The sequence below is a fragment of the Pygocentrus nattereri genome, chromosome 2 (genome assembly GCF_015220715.1).
Source record: "Pygocentrus nattereri isolate fPygNat1 chromosome 2, fPygNat1.pri, whole genome shotgun sequence".
NCBI lineage: Eukaryota > Metazoa > Chordata > Actinopteri > Characiformes > Serrasalmidae > Pygocentrus > Pygocentrus nattereri.
In genome coordinates, this window is record NC_051212.1 from 45237579 (window position 1) to 45253847 (window position 16269).

At 37.8% G+C, this 16269-nt stretch overlaps 1 long non-coding RNA gene and 1 gene segment (V, D, J or C); both read left to right on the forward strand.

Annotated features, from left to right (window-relative positions):
- The first annotated feature begins 7905 nt into the window (after positions 1 to 7905).
- Positions 7906 to 8505, forward strand: LOC119262080. The segment is given in 2 exon segments: positions 7906 to 7945; positions 8031 to 8505. Coding segments are annotated over 2 exon segments (357 nt in total).
- Positions 8506 to 9432: 927 nt separating this feature from the next.
- Positions 9433 to 10898, forward strand: LOC119262101. Its single transcript, XR_005129429.1, has 3 exons — positions 9433 to 9494; positions 9631 to 10471; positions 10628 to 10898. It is a non-coding gene; the product is annotated as an uncharacterized LOC119262101 (long non-coding RNA).
- The last annotated feature ends 5371 nt before the right edge of the window (positions 10899 to 16269 follow it).

Below are 16269 nucleotides of genomic sequence, written 5' to 3' on the forward strand. Positions count from 1 at the left end.
TATTGGCTACTGATGCATCATGTTAATGGAGCACATCTAAAGAGACAGACAGAGCTGCTGTACTACCGTGTAACTATTCACAGTTAATCAGTACTGGAGAAAATGTTTTTTGGGCTGAGGGGTGACCTAATGAGGAACACCTGGTGTAGCATGCTAAAATAAGTCAGTCCTCTGCCAGAGGCGAATTCCCTGAAATATCCATCCATCCTTACAACAAGCACAGATGAAGCAAAAGTACTGAAGGCCGGCAGTGCTATCTCCTCTAACTTAGACACAGATTATAGATCAGTTCAGTCTGATTTTTCTCTGTAGGCATGGTTAATAAGCTAGGTGACAGAATTTCATGGTCATGATGACAAATATTACATTTTCTCAGTCAAGTTAAATTAAATTCAGTATTACTTTTAACCAATATTTCAGTGTGTGGCAAAAACCTGAGAACTAAAGAGAAATTTAAAAACAAAGAAAGTGAACAGCTGTCAATAAAGTTATTTTTATCTCACTTGTTCTTTCACACTCTCACACTCATTATGAATTGAAGTTAAACTAGTTGGCTTGTCAGCTTGTTCACTCTGTTTCACACTGTTTCACTCTGTATATTATAGATTTGTAATAAAGTCTAATGTTTATTTTAGTGAGCTTTCAACCAAAATCCTGTTTTCGGCTTGGTTATTGATTACTTTGCAGTGCATAACCAGAAACCCTCCTCCCGAGGTCTGATATGATTGGTTTACAATGTATAAGGTCTTATATGATTTGCAGAATGATACGTTTGTCAGTCTCTGGTAGCAAACACAGAGCCTTCCCCAGGTCACGCCCTGCTATTACAGTATATTGGGAATGAGAATAAACTATAGATGATTTGTACTAATAATGTACATCTACTCAGGAAGGGGGGGCTAAATAACATCTACATTAAAAGTGGCCTGCAGTGTCCAAGATACACTATATTCCAGTTCATTTATTCATCCACATCATTGAATTCAGGTGTTCCAATCACTTCCATGGCCACAGGTGTATAAAACTGAACACCTAGGCCTGCAGACTGCTTCTACAAACATTAGTGAAAGAATGAGTCACTTTCAGGAGCTCAGAGAATTCCGGTGTGGTACTGTGATAGGATGCCACCTGTGCAACAAGTCCAGTCGTGAAATTTCCTTAGTTCTAAATATTCCACAGTCAACTGTCAGTGGTATTATAACAAAGTGGAAACGATTGGGAACGAGAGCAACTCAACCACAAAGTGGTAGGCCATGTAAAATGACAGAGAGGGGTCAGCAGATGCTGAGGCACATAGTGCACAGAGGTCGCCAACTTTCTGCAGAGTCAATCGCTACAGACCTTCATGTGGCCTTCAGATTAGAATAGTGCATATAACGCTTCATGGAATGGCCTTCCATGGCCGAGCAGTTCGGACGAGCCTTACATCACCAAGCACAATGCACAGTGGCAAATGCAGTGGTGTAAAGTGCCACCGTTGGACTCTAGAGCAACGGAGACGTGTTCTCTGGGGAGTGACGAATGACGCTTCCCCTTATCTTCTTCTGATCTTCTTCTTCTGGGAATCTGATGGATGAGTCTGGGTTTGGCGGTTGCCAGGAGAACAGTACTTGTCTGACTGCATTGTGCAAAGTGTAAAGTTTGGTGGAGGGGGGATTATGGTGTGGGGTTGTTTTTCAGGAGTTGGGCTCGGCCCCTTAGTTCCAGTGAAAGGAACTCAATGCTTCAGCAGACCAAGAGATTTTGGACAATTTCATGCTTCCAAATTGATGGCCCCTTCCTTTTCCAACATGACTGCACACCAGTGCACAAAGCAAGGTCCATAAAGACGTGAGTTTGGTGTAGAAGAACTTGACTGGCCTTTACAGAGTCCTGATCTCAACCTGATAGAACACCTTCGGGGTGAATTAGAGTAGAGACTGTGAGCCAGGCCTTCTCGTCCAACATCAGTGTCTGACTTCACAAATGCGCTTTTGGAAGAATGGTCAAAAATTCCCATAAACACACTCCTAAACCTTGTGGAAAGCCTTCCCATAAGAGTTGAAGCTGCTATAGCTGCAAAGTGTCGGCTGACGTTATATTAAACCCTATGGATTAAGAACTGGATGTCACTGAAGTTCATATGTGTGTGAAGGCAGAGGAGCGTACTTTTGGCAGTATAGTTTACATGTTTCTGCTCTGCAGCTATGTTTAAATTTAAAAAATTACAGACCAAAACCAGGTGATCAAAACTAGGTATAGATCTTTCCTCTGTATCATGAAACTTCCTTCATTTAAATGAGATGAGAGTTCTACTTTTTTGCAGCCCATGCAGCCACATATTGGTTAATCTGTAATCTAAAAAAATGAATATATAAACAATGATCACAATTAGAGTGATTTCATTTCAAATGGAATCTCCTGGACAAATAGATCACAGATCAAATAAAAAACAATTAAATAAAATAAATACATTTTGAAAAATGCTTTCCGCTCACAAATCACCACTCAGTACAGTTTTCTACTTAAAGCTCACAATTAATTAATAAGAGATACTCGGGGTCTGACTGATGTAAAGGTCAGCTTTTCTAAAGAAGATTACTTCAGCTATCATGCTGCTGTGTTTAATGATCTTTATTCAGCTTTATGCCGGCCTTACACCAAACGACTTTTCAAGCAATTTCACTGTCGCAGACAAATTTCCAAAGTCGGAATAAAATCACAAGAGTCGTGTTAGAGTCGCAACTGTGTTTAATATTACCGTAAAGTCTTGGCTCATGCACATAGTGGCATGGCAGGGGTGCTCGTGAGTGCATGAGGGCAAGTGCATGTGCGCTGCGTGGCAGAAAGAGAGAGAGTGAGTGAGTGAGTGAGCGAGAGAGATAGAGAGAGAGAGAGAGAGAGAGAGGGAGAGAGAGAGAGAGAGAGAGAGAGAGAGAGAGAGAGAGTGAGTGAGTGAGGGGGGGGGGAGAGAGAGAAAGAAAATGTACATTTGACTGCCTGAAATCTCTGTAAAAACAGCAAATCTGCTCCATTTTAACACAATAGTTATATAATATAGTTATATAATAGTTATATAAATATAATAATCATATTAACTTAAAATGTAAACTGACTGCTTTAATATTCCAGGTTCACTTCTGTTACACTCTATGTTCAACAACATATTCAACAATGCTGAATCTCTGCATGTTGTGTTGACGTGTAAATCTTTATATCAAATTTACAAAGTAACATTTTACAGGTTAATTAAAAAGATTCTGGGTGATGATCTGTCAGAGTATACAGCTTTACAATGAACTGCTCTGAACCCCAGATCTTTACATGTTCAGCCAACATATCTTCCCATCTGTACCACTACAGAGTGGAAGGAAAAGTGTTTATCTACATTTTAAATTTCCACCAGGTGCATGATGGAAAATAATCTCAAAAAACTAGTTGCAGTCTTATAAATAGTGACACTGCAAGGTTTCTTGTCTTTGCCGGTTTTCCCTGCTCCCAACACACCTGATCCCACTAATGAGCTCATTAACAGCCCATTATTGAGTTAGTGTGGGTGCGTTAAAGCAGGAAAAGCACTAAAATGTGCAGGGCAGTGGGCCTCCAGGAGCTTCTATGTGTGTGTGAGAGAGTTTGTATGTGTGTGTTAGTGTGTTGTATGAGGTGAATTACTGTGTGGTAATTTTGTAATGACTGTGTAACTAATGTATATTATTGCTGATGTGTTTGTAACAACCGTTATTATTATTGCTGAGGAGTAAGCAACTGTTTAACTGTGCTTTAGTATGCATGCATGTGAGTGTATGTAATGTGTATGAGGCTCAGTGGGAGTTGTGTCCATTGTTACATCAATTGTGGCTGTTAGATTTGAATTTGCTGTACATTCCACCATTCATTTCCTATGGAGACTAATAATGAACTGCAGACAATCACTGTATGAAAATCATATATTACATTGGTCTCTAAAGCACAAGCACACTATTTTTGTAAATGATGTAGTTGAGGAATAAGAAGATAATTATAAAGTACAGTAAGTTTGTCAAGCCAACTTAATAATACATTTATGTTTATTGCATACATTTTGTACAAAGTTCAGTCTTATTAAAGAGCAGGATCAGATGATTGTGACAGACTCTGGAAAGCAGAATAAGAGTGTAAGATGAGTTCTTCAGTCAGGAGGAGGAGCTGAGTGAGTGTACAGAGTAGAGATGATCAGCACACTGCCATGCTCACATACTGAGGAGTTTAAACTCAGTGTGTGTTCTTCTCCCAGTCAGTGCTGACCACCATGATCATTTTCACTGTACTGCTGCTCTCAGCTCTTAAAGGTAAAGTTTTCAGAGAATCTGATATAAAGTTGAAAGATCACTAAAACTTATAAAGTACAGTTAAGGCTCTAAGTACAAGTAATATATTTAAAAATGGTGTTCATATTGTGGAAGAAATTGGCTGAAGCAGATAATTATCCATCCATCCATCCATCCATTTTCTAAGCCGCTTCTCCGTCAGGGTCGCGGGGGGGAGCTGGAGCCTATCCCAGCAGTCTTCGGGCGGAAGGCAGGATATTATATACAGTATTTTATTGATTGGTTGTGCTCTTGTGTTTAAAAATAGTCCATATAATGATTGGAATGTCTACCTCTTGACATCTGGTTTATAGTAAACAAACTGCATTGTATAAGTTATTAAAAGACAACATAACATATAAAATACCTACACAGGTAGTGATTATATAGTGCGCAATGTACATCTCTATTAATCTATTTACTATTTAAGGCACAACCATTACACTCTGTTCATCTAATTTCTGGATCCTTTTGGGCACGCAGTATAATCACATACACAGATAAACTTACAGTAATGATAATGAGTTTAAATCAGAGAGAATGCATTCTGTAATTAAGTCACCGACACACACTGACAATCCAGAAGCTCTGGATTCATTACATTCATCTATCACACACAAACAAACAGTTCTAAACAATAAGTCTACAAATGCAGCTGTAATCTACAAAATAATGCATCATCATTAACACAGTACTGACTCCATCTGATCATATTCACAATGAACAGAAACCTCCTCATCATCACATCAGGTAGTCACTGTGAAGACTGACTCAGACTAAGATGTTTTTTTTATTATTATACATTATTAAAATGTCAACTATACTTTCTTTTCTGCTTTTATTCCATGTGTGTTTGGTGCTGATCAAATTGGACCAAATGATCAGGAGACTGATGTTTATAGAAAAGAGGGAGAATCTGTTACACTGAAATGCTCTTATGAAACAAGTAGTGAAGATGTTTATCTCTTCTGGTACAGACAGTCTCCTAACAGAGCTCTACAGTATTTACTGCAGAGAGGTGCTCGAACAAGGAGTGGCGGGGACCACACTGCAGATGATAGATTTGAGTCTACTGCAAAAAGATCATCCACTCTGCTCACTGTTGGAGAACTGAGACTGGCAGATACAGCTCTCTACTACTGTGCTCTTCAAGTTATTGGAACCCAGTGATACAAAGTCTCTGAGACACTTTACAAAAACTCACACACCTTCTGTTTGCTTTGAACACAAGGGGATCAAAGTAACATCTAAACCACAATGTATTATCTGTCATTACACTCTGTCATACACGTATGTGGTAACCCATGAAAAAGAAAGAGAAGTCTGTTTCAAGAGTCAGTTTTAAGCTATATACTCTGGATTCTGTACTGTTTGTTTAATGTCACAAACTACTGCTATGCTAGCTTCATATGATGCAACTTCTGTGAAAAATTTGTTAAAATAGCTGGTTTTAAGGATAACGTGATAAAACCATAAAAATGTCTGTAAATTTACAGCTACAATTTGTTTTACAGTAATGAGCTGTTTTTGTGTCTGACTTTTAATTTACAGTCATTTTTAACAGCGCAGAGATCCAAGCAGAGCAACAACAATACTGATCTATCCACATGCAAAAAGTGCTAGTGATACTACAAGGTCCTGCAGTTTACTCAGTAATTACTATTGAAGGTGAAAATCACAAGTTAAATTTGTATTAATAAAAGTGAAATTAAAACTGGAAAACATGTAATACACCCAAAGGCTGCGTGACTTCATTACTCTGAAGAGACTCGCTGAAAAAGCACAACCAAGAGCTCAAAGACTACAGGAAATACTGTAAGAGAACACGGGAAGCTAAGAAGCTGAAGCTGTATAGAAAACTGTCTGTCAACAAGAGAATAATTCCAAGTATAAGGCCAAAGCTGCTTCCAAACTGCTAATATAAATGAGGGGAAAAGGTTTTCAGTTTAACCATGATTTAATTTTTTTTTCCGTTAATATACTGGTAGAGATATATTTTTGCCTTAAGATCTTAGCTAGAGTTTCCATATACGGTCTGTAAATGTGTGAGTTGAATTTATAATGAGTTGCATTTTGCAAGACACTGTAATTCCACTTGTGTTATTTCATGGTGTTGATGTTTTCTAAGATGTGGTCGACAGTAAAAATAAAGAGAAACTCATCAGTGGGTGTGCCCATACTTTTGACTGGTACTGTTTACATCTCAGTCTGTTTATGAGGTACCAGAAACAATCCAGATCAATCTTTAACGCAACAGCAGTGACTCTATAAACAAAACAGTTGTTCTGTGCTGAAAGAATGGCTCAGTTCATAGTTACAGACTCAGAGCAGCCTGTCACATGACGTGACACTTCAGCACAAGCAGTTCCAGTGTGGGTCTTACTGCTGCATGTAAAGAGCTAAACACAGAGACCACTCTGTTCCCAAATGGCTCATCAATGCATCAAACTGCACATGAAGAGATACAAAACACTTTATCTCATTGTAGCATCAGGTACACTAATAATTAATGTACATGTAGCTGGACTTGTAGTTACTATTGATCCAATAAGATGTTTCAAAGTGCATTTAATAAAGATTATTTTTTTTCTTAATTCAGGAGAATTAATCTTTTTAATTTAATCTTAATTAAGCTTTTGCAGATACAGTTGGTCTGAAGGAGGAAGATGCCAACAGAAAAGAAAAGAAGCAGACATTGTTTCTCTGAAATGCTCATATGAGTCAACCAATACTTATATTTGGCTTTACTGGTACAGACAGCGTGTTAATGAAGCTCCAGAGTAATTACTGTGTAAAGGAGCAAAATTACGCAGTAGTTCAAAGAGCACTCCCACTGACACTTGACTAAAGCACAAACAACTGATACATCGACTGAATTTATTATAAATGGACTAAAGCTATCAGACTCTGCGCTCTACTACTGTGCTCTTAGAGTAGATTCAGTGATACGAAGTCCCTGAGAGGCTGTACAGAAACTTATTGCCTTACTACACCATGATATCAGTGAACCAGAAACCCAGTTAAAGACACTGCTAACACCTGCTGCTGGAACAAACAGAAAACATGTGTTTTAAAATCTGACAAATACATATTTAAGCCTCAAAACAGAAATATAAGGTCAAATGGGAAGTCATTTTAAAGGGGTAAAGTTAGCAGCTAATGATTGCATTGTTTACTTTCAGCAGTGCTGAACTGAACCATTATGACATCATCACATTCAACCATCATACACAAACATGCAGTTCTAAACTCCAACTGAAGACGACTGACAGAGCTCTGCAAGAGTTATTAAAAGCTGGTCATTCTGCTATGAGGTTGCACCTGTTGGAGAATTCTGCAGTTGTTGAAATGTACTTTTCTGTTTAGGTTCATTTAGCTAATGTTTTGCTTCTGTTTTTATTTATGTTTTAATTTTCCACAAAGACACAAAGCACAGTGGAGCAGCTCCCCAGAGCAGGAGTTTCCTGTTGTAGTTTCTCATAACTGCACTCACTTCAGAGAGACTCACACTAACACACAGATCAGCATTAGAGCACTGAGAGCTTAAACACACTACTGACTCCATCTGATCATATTCACAATGAAGAGAAACCTCCTCATCATCCTCATCATCACATCAGGTACTCACTGTGAAGATTTACTTGTAAATCTTTGGTCAATTTTATCACAATTTTAAATATTCTTGCTCTTCTGTTTTTCTTACAGGTGTGCTTGGTGCTGATCAAATTGGACCAGATGATCAGGAGATTGATGTTTTTAGAAAAGAGGGAGAACCTGTTACACTGAAATGCTCTTATGACTCAAGTAGTGAAAATGTCTATCTCTTCTGGTACAGACAGTATCTTAACAGAGCTCTACAGTTTATACTGTATAAAGGTGCTCGATCATACAGTGGCACCAATATTGCAGACCATAGATTTGAGTCTACTACATCCTGGTCATCCACTGAGCTCAGAGTTAGAGAGCTGAGACTGGCAGATACAGCTCTCTACTACTGTGCTCTTAGAGTTGGAGCCCAGTGATACAAAGTCCCTGAGACGCTTTACAAAAACTCTCACACCTTCTGTTTGCTTTGAACACACAGAGATCAAAGTAACAGTCAAACCACAGTGTATTATCTGTTATTACACTCTCTCTGAGCAGTGTAATGAAAGTGCTTGTTACACACTGTAGGATATGTTTAGCCTGGATTTGTCTCTCTTGATGATTAAAACACTGCTAAAGGTTCAATCTGAACACTTTTCACAAGCCAGTCTTAAGCCTAACAATCAAAACAAAGCCAGATAGGAGACGATCGTCTCTCAAAATGTGCTTTTGTAATGAAATTAAATATTGAAATATTCAAATGAATGTGGTTTTTCTGATTGTTTACATAACAATCATCCCATCACATTAATACAAAGTTATGATCATTACCTAACATCAGGCTAATGAAACTACTTAGATGACCTCTAAAGAACCAAACAGACAAGCATGAGGAGTTGCAGGTTAAGATCCAGATTTATTACAAGGCAAGTTAAAAGGGTGAAGATTAGAGCTGTTCTGGACCCACAACAGAAATAAAACTAAATAATGCAATAGAATCTGAACTGTGCAGAACAAACTGATCAAATGGCACACAGGGGAGAAATTCTAATGTATTCTTTTTTCTTGTTTATTGCAAGTTTTGTGCCTTTAAATATTATAATATTAATATATATTGTGATTTTTAAAACATTCTGTGGAGAACAAGACTTAAGAAGGCAGAGTTGGGGTTTATTTAGAGGCAAGAGTTTTAAAAAATGCCTATGAAATTTACAAAAACCTTTTAGCAACTGCCACAATAACTGCTAATGTGACAGTCTGCTGTTTATTGTCATAGAACCCTGATTAGAAGTTATTCACTGTGGAAAATACCCAGCACTGAATCATGTGCTGTTTCAAGGTGTAGCAGGATTTCTTCATCAAACACAGGCGTAATCACAGAAATCCTCCAGTAGAGGGCAGATTTGTTCTACAAATCATTTAAGAACTTCTAGAGATGGTTTTAATGTTTTACTGGGCTGTTTTAGAGGAAGCTGAGTAAAGTGAAGCACATTTTCAAACAGCATAATAAAAACTGAGCTGGAAGAGAGGACTGTTCAGTCATGGCATGTCTTGGTGGTTGGTGGGTTCTTTTTCTCATTTCAGGTAAGATACAAAAATAAAATATCTGAAAAACTGAAAATTTATTTCACATCACCTGAACATGCAGAGGAATGGTTTGATTTTGAACAAAAAGTTTCAGCAGTCTGACTTGTAACCTTACGACAGTTCTCTTCAGCAGGTTACACGTCTGGTGAGGGAATACAACCAAGTTCCTCCACTGTCAGTGTTCTACAGGGAGATTCTGTTACTGTGTCCTGCAATTACAATGGATCTACAGTAATTGATAATCTGCTGTGGTATCGTCAGTATTCTAGATCCAGACCTGAGTTCCTGATTTTGGTCACTGAAGCTAACTTTACACAAAATGCTGTTCCTCCAGTTGCTGGAGTGTCTGCAAATGTGAATGAAGAGAAAAACCGTGTGGATCTGTTGATCTTCTCTGCTGTAGTATCAGACTCTGCTCTCTTCTACTGTGCTCTGAGGCCCACAGTGACAGGAAAGCATGACACACTGTACAAAAACTTTTTGGCATCCAGAACATTTAAAACATTTAAAACATTCCTGCCTTATTTAATCCTGTACTAATGTTAAATTTGCTATTGTGACAGTTCAATTCCAAAAGAAAACTGAGCTCCACCAGTGCCACTCATAAAGCACTCTGAACATGGCATGTTTTCATCTTTCATAAGTTACAACTTAAAAACCTCATCATTACACTGAACATGTGTTATGAACCCCACCCCCCTCCTGCATTTGGATTTTCCCCCACACCTATCGCTTGTTGTGTTTGCATGTCTTTTGTTTCGTTCTGCTGAGAAAACTGAGGAACCTAAACTCACTCTTACTTTGAAGGAAGCTGGCAGTAATGATGTGAAGAGGAGGAGATTAGAACCCTGTACAGCTCAGACTGAACAGAGACCAGCATACAGCCTTCAGAAGAGCAGCTGCAGTTCAGCCTTTAAACCTGCCTGTTTCTGTGATCATGATGTTCTTCATGATGTTCATGTTGTCTGTTAAAGGTAAGAGGCTGTATACTCAACACTACACTCTAAACACTGCGTACTCTTGATGTTTGTCTATTCTTTATTTCTTATACAATTAATAGTATACATGTTTGGTAATTAATGCAATAATAATTTTGTTCACTATAATAAAGTCTCTGTTTTCTTCTTCAGGTAACAGAGCTGCAGAACTAATCTCTCCATACACTGCAGCTGTGTTCACCAATGAGGGTGAAAGTGTTACACTCTCTTGTAATTACAGCGGTTCTGTTAGACGTCTTTACTGGTATCTCCAGAATTCAGCATCACCTCCTCAGTTCCTCATAGCAGACTATTCACCTCCTGTTACTAGAATATCAGTCAAACACAGAAAAGAAGCCACCAGTGTGGATCTGATCATCTCCTCTGCTGCAGTATCAGACTCTGCACTCTACTACTGTGCCCTGGAGCCCACAGTGACAGGAAACCCAGCTACATGGTACAAAAACCTGCCAGTGTTTACTTTTACCTTATTGTGTTCAGCTTTACACTACTGTTGATTGTCTTTTGCGAATTTGTTGGTGCATAACTCATGAAATACCAATGGCTGAAATAAGAAAAAGCATAAAATAATTACATGAAAGTAGATTTGAAACCGCAATTTCTATATACTATCTCTATGTACACTAAACAAAAATAAATGAACAACAGTTTTCACATTCACATTCAACATATAATTGAGTCTAAAATGTCATGATAAGCACAATACATAGAAATCTTGAAAAATTGAGTTCAGTGCTGCAGGATCAGATTTACTAATGTAATAGTGAACCCTGCAAGACACTGTTACAGTTAATTGCCCTGCTATACGCAGCTGATATTACTGCAGTTACAGTAAACCGCCTTGCTGTACACAGCTAATATCACTGCTGTTACAGTAAACCACGCTGCTATATGGTGCTAATATAACTGCTGGTACAGTAAACCACCCGGCCATAAACAGCTGATATTACTGCTGTTACAATAAACCACCTTAGTATACGTAGTTGATATTATTGCTTTTATAGTAAACCACCCTGCTATATGCAGCTGATATCACTGCTGTTACAGTAGACAGCCCTGCTATACACAACTGATATTACTGCTGTTACAGTAAAGCTCCCTGCTATATGCAGCTGATATCACTGCTGTTACAGTAGACAGCCCTGCTATACACAACTGATATTACTGCTGTTACAGTAAAGCTCCCTGCTATACGCAGCTGATATCACTGCTGTTACAGTAGACAGCCCTGCTATACACAACTGATATTACTGCTGTTAGAGTAAAGCTCCCTGCTATATGCAGCTTATATTACTGCTGTTACAGTAAAGCTCCCTGCTATACACAGTTGATATCACTGCTGTTACAGTAGACCGCCCTGCTATACGCAACTGATATTAATGCTGTTACAGTAAACCCAGAGGAGGACGAAGTACACAAATCATGTACTAAAATCATGTACTTAAAGTAGAGATACTCAAGGTAAAATATTACTCAAGTAAAAGTAAAAGTCCTTACTCTAGATCTCAACTTGAAAGAAAGTACAAAAGTATTTGACTTCAAATGTACTTAAGTATCGAAAGTAAAAATACTAAAAGATTAATTATGGCTCTGATGTCCTGTTATCATTTTTGCAACAAGACTCGCTTCATGAACTCATTTTAGGTGAAAATACTCCAGTGTCTCTCTTGGTAAACCAGTCTTTTAATAGAACGTCATTAATTAGTGATGCTTACATCTGTTAAAATTATCATAAGCACAAAACACTGAAGGTAAACAGTTTCCATCAGGTAGAACCGAGTGGCTCTGAAATCACTTTTAGAAACAAGCAACGTTTCAGTTTAAGATTACTTTGTAAATTGGTTACAAGTTGAATAAAAACTTGCTTTAAACTCAGGTTCCCAAATAAGCTTTCCTTTACTATATTGATCTGTAAGTCTCTGTTCATAAACATAAACTAACCGAAACTAATTTACTATGAAATGAAAGTGTTTGTATGTATTCATAAAAAAAGAAACGTGCCAGTCACAACTGCATATGTGTACATATGTCTATATTGTGGTCTATTTACAGGTTAGGTTAGTTCCATCATTGCTTTGAACTTCTTTAGTTTTGACCTGTTACGTTTTTATACACACAAAAACCAAAAGGAACGAGAGATTTCTCAAAATGTAGTGGAGTAAAAAGTAAGATATTTGACTTTGAAATGTAGTGGAGTGAAAGTAAAAAATCACCCAAAATGGAAATACTTAAGTTAAGTAAAGTACAGATACAGAAAAAACTACTTAACTACTAAGTACAGTAACTAATTACATGTACTTACTTACTGTCCACCACTGCTATACGCAGCTGATATTTCTGCTTTTATAGTAAACCTCTCCGCTATACGCAGCTGATATTACTGCTGTTACAGTAAACTTCACCGCTATATGCAGTTGATATTACTGATGTTGCAGTAAACTGCCCTGCTCTATGCACCCCTTTCAATATTTTTCAACATCATTATAGAAGTTATTTCCTCACTTTAAGAACCATCTCATTCCCTCTCCTCTGGGGTGCTGATGCTGATCTGGCTCCTCCTTCGGCCTGGGGTAGCATATGCAGTGCTACAGTTTGTTTTATTTATAAATGAAATGGCCACAGTTTTGGCGATATAAACATAGTTGTGTACACTGAAATAATGCTGTAACTGAAGCTGACTCAGTATGGGAGCAGCGGTGGTAGTATCACTCTTCTTTCCTTCACTGTTTAGTTCTGTGCTTATTATGTTGTGTTTTGGAGGGAATAATTGACAAATGTTCAAATGGCTAATAAAAATAATCCACGATCCACTGATCCATGATCCACTGATCCATCCATGAGCCACTGATCTTGTTACAGTATATAGATTATGCTTGTGTTAAGTGCCTGAAGATCAGTGTTTTAGCCTGTCACCTAATGTTTATCAGAGTAGTTAAGCTGAAACAGGACTGATCCTGCATCAGCTGTCTACTGTTTGCTCTCAGTGAACGCGTGCATTTAGATACACAAATGTCTTGCGTATGCACGCATATTGTGCACGCTGAAAAAGATTTATGACGTGGCAGCTTAGTTACATTTAATTGATTTGCATGAATATTTGCAGTCATAATGCACTGCAAACTGGGAGTTTGTTTCAAACAGGTTATGAAAACTACTATTAATATGATATGTTAACAATTCATAAAGCACAACAAACAAGTTTATAGTGACTTTTATTTAACTCTATTACTTTAAACACATCATTGTCTTTCTCTGTTTAAAGATGCATCATTTTATCTATATGACTGCTTGCATCACCTGACTGAGCTAACAGCACTGCATTGCCCTTAATTCATCTATTTCATTCCTGTGCAGGTCTCTCTTGCTTTAGTTAAGACTTTTCTCGTTAAATATACAAGTGACACAAATCCATATGTGCTTCCAATGAATGGCCCAATGGCCCTCTTAATCCTGTAATAAAACTTATATAACAAAAAGAAACACATCTCTATTAATTAACATTCATTGAAACCTCATTAAGAAGCAGCAGTAGGCTTCATATCTTTCTACACATCTTTATATCCTTCTAAAACATTGCTTCCTGTGAGATTTGTGCAGCTCTCTACCAGAGGGTGGAGCTCTGGTCCTCTTTTTGAACTACAAGAAGCAAATGAGCCTTTGTTGGATCAACACACTGGCCTCCTTGAAAAGGAAACTCAGTACTGAATCACAGTCATTACCCGATCTGAAGATCAGCCATGAGGTCGTTATGTGTGTTTATTCTGGTTGAAGGGGATTACATAGATATGAAATATCATTTTTAAGACATTGATTAATATAGACAGCAGATGAATTGATGTTTTAGCATAACTTAATGATACAGAGCTCAAACCATAATGCATCATGTAGGTGCACTACAGAGATTTATCTACACCTTTTTCTTTGGGATCAGTGTAAACTCTACTCTAAATTCTAAGAAGATAAAGAAACGAGGCAGCAGTGTATTGTGATTGAGCGTATGAGCTGCATTATGGGTGGAGCTGTGTATTTCAGCAGAGAGCTACACTAAACCCATTCAGCTCTGACTCTGCTCTCAGTCACTTCACATCTCTGTCAACATGCTGCTCTCTATCCTTTCTCTCCTAGCACTGCTTTTAGGTAAGAGAACTTTAATGACATTTTTAACTGATGGAAGAAACTATGAGAAATATGTAAAATAAAAAAAAGTTTAAATTTTAAATCTATAAGTAGATTGTAAATGTTGTTTTAAAGTGTTTTTTTCTTCAATATTTTTTACTATTTCCAGGAGACACATCAGCACAGAAAATTATGCCACTTACAGAAGAAGTGCAGGTTTCAGAGGGTGATAATGTTACTCTCTCCTGCACCTACAGTAGCAGCAGCTCTAATGATGCTCTTCAGTGGTATCGTCAGTTTCCCAGATCCACACCAGAGTTTCTCCTGTACATTTACCCTCAAGGGGGTATGAGTGATCCTCTTCCTCCTCGTATGTCTGCTGAAGCTGAAGAGAATAAACATGTAAATCTGTCGATCTCTTCTACTGCAGTATCAGACTCTGCACTCTACTACTGTGCCCTGAGGCCCACAGTGACAGGAAACCCAGCTACACTGTACAAAAACCTTCCACTACAGACTGAATATGAACTTCTACATTTGCAGAATAAAGATCTGGAATGAAATAAACAGCACTGATCAAAAGTGTCATATGTACATGGAATGTAGATGATTTGAAGGATGCCACAAAGAATATAAACAAACAAACAAAAAATAAATAACTTTAAATTACAAAAGTAATTTACATGCATTACTCTTAAAAGCAAAGCATATTTTATTCATGGGAAATAGTTTTATTCATGTAGTAAAACAAATGTAAGAAAAAGATACAATTAAACTTCAGTCAAATGATAAATGACAGAAACTAGAATGATTACATTCATGTTGAAGCTCTGTAAAGCCAGAAGGGGGAGACATATACTATGTGTGAGTCAGTAGTTCTGAGCTGCATGAGCTCCTCATTTTTCTTCAGTCAGTTTGTTTGTTTTTATTCATTCTATCTTTCAGCCTCAATGAATCGTGAGACACTGACTGAGACATCTGCTCTTTTTAAAATCACTTTCCCTTTACAGTTCTGACATTCTGTTTTCACAGATAGCAGAGTGAAACAGCCAGTCAGAGATGTGACTCAATTTGAAGGAAAATCAGTGATATTAGAATGAAATTACCAAGCAACTTCAACCCAACCAGAGCTTGATGAGAGAACGCACACGCTCATGCACTTATTTTGTGTAAATCATTAAATTTGAGAGTTATGGTTAGGGCAAGGATAAGGTTAGGGTTAGTCATAGCACTTTTTTATGGTTTTATGGAAATCTCTAGGAAATTAAGGAGTGGAAAGAGAATAAATAGACATGAAATGTACAACCCCATTTCCAATGAAGTTGGGACATTGTTTAAAACATGAGTAAAAACAGAATATGATGATTTGCAAATCCTTTTCAACCTATATTCAATTGAATACACTACAAAGACAAGATATTTAATGTAAGCGACAAGGCAGAAAACCAACATTGAATGTCTGTGACCTTCCATCCCTCAGGTGGCACTGGATAAAAACCAACATCATTCTGTAACGGATATTACCACAGAAAACCACTGTCAGTGAACACAGTTCGTCGCTCCATCTACAAGTACAAGTTAAATCTCTGCCATGCAAAGCGAAAGCCACATATCAACAACACCCAGAAACGCCGCCGGCTTCTCTGGGCCCGAGCTCA